The sequence below is a fragment of the Rhagoletis pomonella genome, unplaced genomic scaffold (assembly GCF_013731165.1).
Source record: "Rhagoletis pomonella isolate Grant_MI unplaced genomic scaffold, Rhpom_1.0 Rhpom_scaffold_02383, whole genome shotgun sequence".
Classification (NCBI taxonomy): Eukaryota; Metazoa; Arthropoda; class Insecta; order Diptera; family Tephritidae; genus Rhagoletis; species Rhagoletis pomonella.
Genome location: NW_023460937.1, coordinates 22,926 through 30,545, shown reverse-complemented (window position 1 = coordinate 30,545; position 7,620 = coordinate 22,926). Strand labels below are relative to the sequence as shown.

Sequence of the window (7,620 nt, the reverse complement as noted above, 5' to 3'; positions counted from 1 at the left end):
CAATAGTGTTCATTTACGGGATTTTTTCTCTTTTGTTGTTTCATTCTTATCGAAACATGGCAACAATGTTTTGCAGCTGTCAATATCATGTCAATTTCATTTTCTCAATTGACTGCCGGCGTCTTAAATTTATAAATATTTTAAACTACATATGTAAATAGTATAAAGATGGAAAATAATAAAAAAAACTAAAGCTACTTGGTTACCAGCAGCGGATGACGCCTTCGTTGATTTGTGGGAGGAAAAAGCAAGCAACCTACGCGGTCCGCGAAAGAATTCGCACATTTATGCGGAAATGGCGCAGTCGCTGGCAGCTTTCGCGGCCGGAATCCGCCCAATTGATGTGAAATATAAAATACATTATTTTACTATGAAATATACGTAAGAAATGTGATATACGTGTGGGTACGGTGTAGTTATTTGTAAAATGATATTGATGTGAGGACTTCCGCCCCCGGGGGAATGTTTAGTTATTTCCCAACTGTTTTTGGATTAGTGGGCGGAAGGGGAGCGGGCGTCGCTCTTGATATCCAACCCAATAGAAAGAGCACAGCTCAAGCTTTGTAAAAAGTCACACTTGCCCCTCGAAACCTCTCACAGACTACTGGGGAACCATTGGAAGATGGTATAAAATTAGCATTTTCACGCCGGAAATATAAACTCGGTAAACGATATTTTTGTGCAGAACACCTTTCCGTTTTGGAAGCGCCTCTTGTATTGTCGAAGGTATACAACATTACTTGTGCATATACTCCGGCTGCGACATCCACAGTATTTTTGCGTATAACTCACTCCAAAATTCATAAAAAAGTGCATATTTCAGATCAAATTTACTAATAAATTAGAGACCGAAAATTACAAAATTTGGTTTTTAAATAAGTTTAGACCCTCGACTATAAGTGTATGTAAAAATACTTTAGATCAGGTCACCCATTCGGACGCGGTCCAACGACGCCAATGTGCAAGGTGTTCTGCGCAAAAATACTGTGGGCAGCATAACCAGAGTTTACATTTTCTATACTGAAATGCCAATTTTACCACAGTTTGAAATGGGCCCCCGGGGGTTCCGTAGAGGGTCTAAGAGGGGAAGGATACATTTTCTGAAAGCCTGGACTCCGTAGACCACAAAATCGTTGTACAAATAACTAAACATTTCCCATACATACTTATAAGTATGTATTCATTTTAGTAATGCTGTGAATTGTCTTTTGCAGAAAATGCAAAGCAGGCCAAGGAACAGGGTGCTCTCCTGCTACTTGGAAGCATTATGAAAGAGTGCATCGCATTATAGGAAACGACCGAATAAATAATGTTGATGCTGTCGTGGTGGATAGTATAACAGGTAATTTTATTTATGTATATTAATTATTACTAATTAAGAGGGTTTTACAATTTTTATTGTTGTATAGCAATGCCGCCTACGTCGCCAATTTCGCCTTCATGCTCTTCACTTCCAGTTGATTCGTCCCCTACATTTTCGGCATCATCGTTTCCAGCCCTCAGCGAAGTCTCCACACCTGCAACAAAAATAAAAAATCAGAAAATAAGCGAGTTAAACGAAACCATTAAAACAGCCATGGCAGAAAACAATAAATTAACTGCAGACCTGATTGAAATTGAGAAGAAGAAGGTAGCTGCAATCGAGATATTGTCCCAAAGCGTCGTTAGCTTCTTGGAGCGAAACCAATTAAAAATCGCCGGTGCACTCATAGTGTCTTCATATGTATCAAGGTGTATTTCACAAGGTGGTGTTGGGGTGGCAGCTGAATTTTTCGCCTTGGAAAGCATTACGCCAAAATGATGGGTTTGTTGTAATTCATACCAATGACAGTATGAATTTCTGCGTATAATTTGTTAGTGTAATTTTTTAATTATATACGGCTAACACCACCTTGTTAAATACACCTTGATATGTATATTATTTTAGTTAACTAAAAACCCGATCTCTTTGGCTTTCATGAATGAAAGCAAATTTTATATACAGTTGCGGATAGTAGCAAAATTCAAAATAATATTGTATTGTATCCCGTTCAATTTTAGTACAAAAAAGTGCTAGTTTCAGCATTTCGTTCATGCGTTATATGGAAGAATTATATGTACACTGGCAATCAAAAGTGAGTACATAGTGTTTTGTGTTTAATATTAACAATGTTTTTAAGTTAACATTTTTTTGTTATTTTTTTTATAAATATGGTTCATGCTTTAATAAAAACCACATAAGTCAAGCTTTCAAACTTTATACAGAACTAAGAAAAATTCAATGAATTTTTGTAAAAATTTTGACCTTTTGGCTACAAGAAATTTTCTTTTATATGGTAAAAAGTACAAAAAGCCGTCAGCAATAAAAAATTCATTAAAAATCAATGCGTTTTTTTAGCCGCTTAAAACTTGCTCTTGTTTTACTAGAATTAAAGAAACAATCTATCTGCGTACTCAAAATTTTTCTAAAAATTCAGATTAAAGCATAAAGTAGAAGCATATATTGTAATTCGACCCTGATGATTCATGGCAGAAGTGAAAAATACCGCCGAAAAATGCCGGCGTAAAAAAACTAGAAGCAAGGCTTGATAGAATTTTTTGTGCTGAATAAAACCGTGTTAAAAAAGAACATATTGAGGGTTAAATCTCAGATTTTAAATTTATAAAAAATGGAGTATTTCAAAAACTAATTGACCAATTGGAAAAATTAGTACACCAGTAATTAAAATACCTTTCATTTGAAGTTTCTGAAAAAAAAATTATAGTTTTGGTGCATATAATACATAGTCAAACCTTAAAGTTATGTATATCGTAAGAAAGGTACGATTATCTGCTTTTTGACAAAAGCATTTAGACATTATGTAAGTAAAACAATTTTTTAAAAAATATACTTACGGAAATATTCCTTTAAAGAATTTCTTATCAATTCTCCTTCATATGGATCACTTTGGTTGTTGCTGCATTGCGGGTTGCACCTGCTATCTCGTTGCATTTCTACTACCTAATTCTCTACGATAGAGTCCTTCTGTGCAATTAAAAAATTGTGTAAAACGCATGCAGCACAAATCACAGTGTTTGCATTTTTTATGTGATTATCCACGCCTTTTCCAATTCTTCTAAATCTAAAATAGCATACAAATTTAACCATGTTGGAAAGAGACAAGAACGTGTCTTTGTATTCACCTGGCTTTTAAATGGTCAAAAGCATTTTCCACAACACGTCGACACTTGGATAATCTATAGTTGAATTTTTGTTGTTCAGGTGTGTTGTTTACGCTATGCGGGTATGGCTTCATTAAATGCTGAGATAGGCGAAAGGCTGAGTCACCTATAACGTGCACTGGTATTTTTGTGGATCCATACTGCCAGCTCAATTCATCAAGGAGTGCGCATTCCTGCAGCTCACGTGTTAGAGACGACTTTTCAAAAATTGAGGAATCATTGCACCTTCCTGGGCTGCCGCAATGGATATAACTGAATCTATATTTTGCGTCTACTAAAGCCAACAGTACGACTGAATACCACCCTTTGTAGTTGTGATAATCAATGGCTTCTTCTTTTTTTGGGTGTATCTCTATATGACATCCATCTGTATTATAAAACCGTTTCTGATAAAAGTTCTTTTCCATCGCATTACTTTTAAGCATACCTATAGCTCCAATACATTGTGGATAACCCATTACATTGAAATCTGCAACTCCTTGCTCAATTTGCGACCTTTTAAGGGGAAAATTGTTTAAATAAATTGGCGCCCAACTTGCCCAAACTTCATTGCAAAACTCAATAAATATTTTGCAAACAGTAGCTTTGCCTACTCCAAACAAGTGTGCAATTGACCTATATTCACTAGAAGATCCTAATGCATAAAGAGCAATTGCAACGCGCTTTTCTAGTGGAATTGCATCCCGATAATTTGTGTCCTTTTTGGTAATTTTTTTTAGGAGACTACATAATTCGTCAAAGCTGGATCTATTCATCCGGAAATTCTCTTTGAAAAACTTAGAGCCATTCTTCTGGCAGTCTACTTCCCAAAAGGTACTGGAATGTTCCTAAAATATATTCATTATAAACCAAAATTTGTATCTTCAAATTGCTAACATACCAAACACCAGACACTTTGTGGACGCACTATTGTTGGGTCCAGTAAATTGGCAGCAATAGACAAAAGCATTTTATTTTCTCTTATCTTTTTTTTTTTAAAATAATATGTCGTCACCTCATTATCTATTATTTTAAAATAAAATGACAAAATCAACATAACAATTTTAATTTTAGGCACCATTTTAGAATTGTAGCACGTGGCGATAGAAAAGTAAACAAACGAATGACAGTTTCAACACAATTTTGATCAAACACGCAGTCGAAACAGTTGACAACTCTCTCAAACCCAAAACCTGCAAACCCAGGGTTTCACTTTGGTGGAAACGTAATATTAAAGTGTTTGACGTGATTCTTAAAATATTGAGCAGAAGCGGTTCAGACTGAAGGCCCGTATACGGACCACATTACATAGATTTTTTTTCGCTTAAGAATCGCTCAGGTTGAGCGGTACACTGAGCGAAACTGTTTGATATAAGCTTGGTGCAAATAACCCGTGGAATTTCGCGAGCCATAATAAGGCTTTTTGTTGGAATTAATAAATAAAATTTAAATTGAATATAGTTTGTATATATTAACTAAAAGGAAGTTATTTTTCTATACACTTGTTCCACGACTTTTTATTGCGATAGCACGTTACTTTAGTATCTTTTTCGTCGTTGGTTATAATTCGTATAAATTGTAATTTCGCCCGGGGTTCTGTGGTACAACATGTTTGTTTTTAAATTTTTCGTTTTAATTAAATTAATTTTCAAATATGGCCAACGTTAATGATTTTTCGCTAGCGTGTGATGCATTGTTCGAGTTTGAGGGGGGATTCACTAATTTGAAGATTTTGATCCAGTTTTAAAGTAGGGGTCTTCACACCGAGCTTGGTACTCGTTTGTGTATTTTGTTTGTGTAAAATTATTTTATTATCGGTGTACCGGTTACCGAATTATCGTGAAGGAAGCTGTTCGATATTTATTCAATTTTAAATCTGCCCGCTGCCGAAAGGCATAACGCATATGAGTAAGTACAATTCCTTAAATTTTCTATTACAATTTATTTGTTTTTTTTAGGAAAAAAGCTATGAATCGGCTGTTGATAAACATAGTTTACCAGACTAACAAAAGAAAACTGAAAACGACGTTCTGAGTTGATATAATTACCGAGTGTCAACCAGCAATTTACCAAAACTATCAAAATGGATGTGAAGACCCTTAGTGTAACATTAGCATTTACTAAAGGGCCGTTTACATAAGACTTTCCTCGCTTTGCTTGACAGTTCGAACTTTGAAAACAAAGCGTGAAGCGTAGAAGGTATGCTACAATAAACGCTTTGACAGCTTCTGCGTTCTCCTTTCCCTCCATATTTTATCTCTGTAAAATAGATAACACTATAATAATATGCATTCGCTTTGCTTTCCTCGCATTCTATTTAGCAATACTCATATAAAATCATGTACTGAACTTATCTGTCAAAGCGAAATTATGAAGAAAAGCAAAGCAAAAGTCTTATGTAAACGGCCCTTAACTGATGGATAATTTTGACTGAACAAATTCGCTCTCCTACTTTTCTGTCTCTTTGAAATCAGCGCAAATTAACTATTTGGTTACAATTCTAGAACAAATTTAATATAACTAAAAGCACGGTTGTAGAACAAAACTAGATAAATGCACGGTTGTATTTTGTATTACGTTTTCCTGTAACAAATTTTCTATATACATACATATGAATTTAGTGGAAAAAACTGAAATAAAAAATCGTGATTACGAAGGAAAAATCGTCAAATCGTCATTGAGCTTAAAAGCGCAAACAGTCAACGACGTAGCGTAGACGTAGGTTGACGCAGACACGACCTAGCTTATGGGATTCGCGTGTTAACGAAAACTCACCACCGCATGGCGGTGACGTTGCCGTTGCTTCCCTCTCTCTATCAACAGTAAATTTTATATGCTGATACGTACGTCAACCTACGTTTACGCTACGTCGTTGACTAACTGAGCTTTAAGAATCTGCGTCGGCATAATATGTTTGCCATTGACAATTTTAAGTCCAATTATGCATTGAATGGGCCAATCACACGTACGCTAATTGATATTTATACGTTAAATAATAACCATTGTATTGATTTTTTCTTAACTCGGCTTTGCCTTAAGAATCTTTTATTTTCCTTGTTGTAAGTTAATTTTTTAAATTGTATTAGACACTTTTGTTTGTATCTAGTCTGTAAGATTCTTGTTAATCATAGACTGAATAAAGAAATACGAAATACGAATGCGGTACATGACATGTGTCACTTCACCCTACAGCCGATCCCCAGGAAACAGGAGTATACCAAACGAGAGGTTTTGTCCTACGGGATGGCTCGGACCAATTGTAGTGGTAGCAAAGATGTTCATGCAGGAGATCTGGCTAACCAAAATAGACTGGGATGACAGTCTACCCCGAAATTTGCTGCTACGTTGGGAAAACTTTCTGGATAATTATGAGCATATTCAGAAGATAAAAATCCCCCGATGGACCCATTTTACGCCGTGGGGCGAAGTACAATTCAATGGATTCTGCGATGCCTCGGAAAAGGCATACGCAGCCGCTTTATATATCACGGTACGCGAGCGCTCTTCAAATAATTCACCCCACATAAACTTGCTGGTGGGTAAAACAAAAGTAGCACCAGTAAAAACGGTGTCCCTCCCCAGGTTAGAGCTCTGCGGAGCATTATTACTGGCCGAACTAATTTATACCTTTATTCCTTAGTTTAAAGTCACGCAGCCTGTAATATACAAATGGACCGACTCCACGATCGTACTCTCATGGCTCTGAAAACCAGCATGTACACGGACAACGTTTGTGGCTAACAGAGTCGCAAAAATTGATGAACTGGTTGGAGTATCCGGGTGGAATCATGTGGAATCTGCGGATAATCCAGCGGATCTTGGCAGCCGAGGCTTGTCCCTCCAGAATCTACTCTCAAGCACTCTTTGGTGGTATGGACTTAAGTGTTTGGAGCAAGATTCAGCTACCTGGCCCTACCAAACCAATAAAAAATGGACATTCTGGAGCGGTTTTCAGACTTCTCGCGAGTCATGAGAGTGATTGCGCGAATTTTCCAATTTTTTCGAAAAACTAATCCAGTGCATAAGTTGGCCGCTAGTGACGAGGCAGACGAAATAACCGCCGATGAAATAAAGCAGGTAAAATGTCGTCTCATCGTTATCGCACAGAGGCGTCACTACGCAGATGACTACGGGGCCATCAACGCTTCAACGCCAATCAACGCGAAAAGTTCACTTCGCGCTCTCAACCCCTTCCTCGACAGGGACGGAGTTATGAGGGTAGGAGGACGACTGACGTTAACGAACCTACCTTACAGTGAACGGTATCCAATAATTCTCCCGTAAGACTGTCAGTACTCAAGATTGCTCATAAAATTCACATATCTGATTTCCTTGCATGGAGGAAACCATCTTATGTTAAGAATTTTTCGGTTCGAATACTGGATAGTGTGAAGGAAAAACTTGATTAAAAATTCAATTCACAACTGTAAGGTCTGTGTT

The 7,620-nt window shown here is 36.8% G+C and overlaps 2 protein-coding genes across 2 annotated transcripts; one reads left to right on the top strand and one right to left on the bottom strand.

The window, feature by feature from the left end:
* LOC118753358 lies at positions 1–2,146 on the top strand (the record flags this gene model as incomplete). The annotated part of the gene is given in 3 exon segments (XM_036488234.1): positions 1–381; positions 1,215–1,342; positions 1,410–2,146. Coding segments are annotated over 3 exon segments (606 nt in total). The 3' UTR covers positions 1,802–2,146.
* Positions 2,147–2,751: 605 nt separating this feature from the next.
* Positions 2,752–4,095, bottom strand: LOC118753360. Its single transcript, XM_036488235.1, has 2 exons — positions 3,163–4,095; positions 2,752–3,101 (listed from the first exon to the last, which is right to left on the bottom strand). The coding sequence occupies exons 1-2, from the start codon at positions 3,954–3,956 to the stop codon at positions 2,981–2,983; spliced, it is 915 nt and encodes a 304-aa protein (XP_036344128.1). The 5' UTR covers positions 3,957–4,095; the 3' UTR covers positions 2,752–2,980.
* Positions 4,096–7,620: the final 3,525 nt, after the last annotated feature.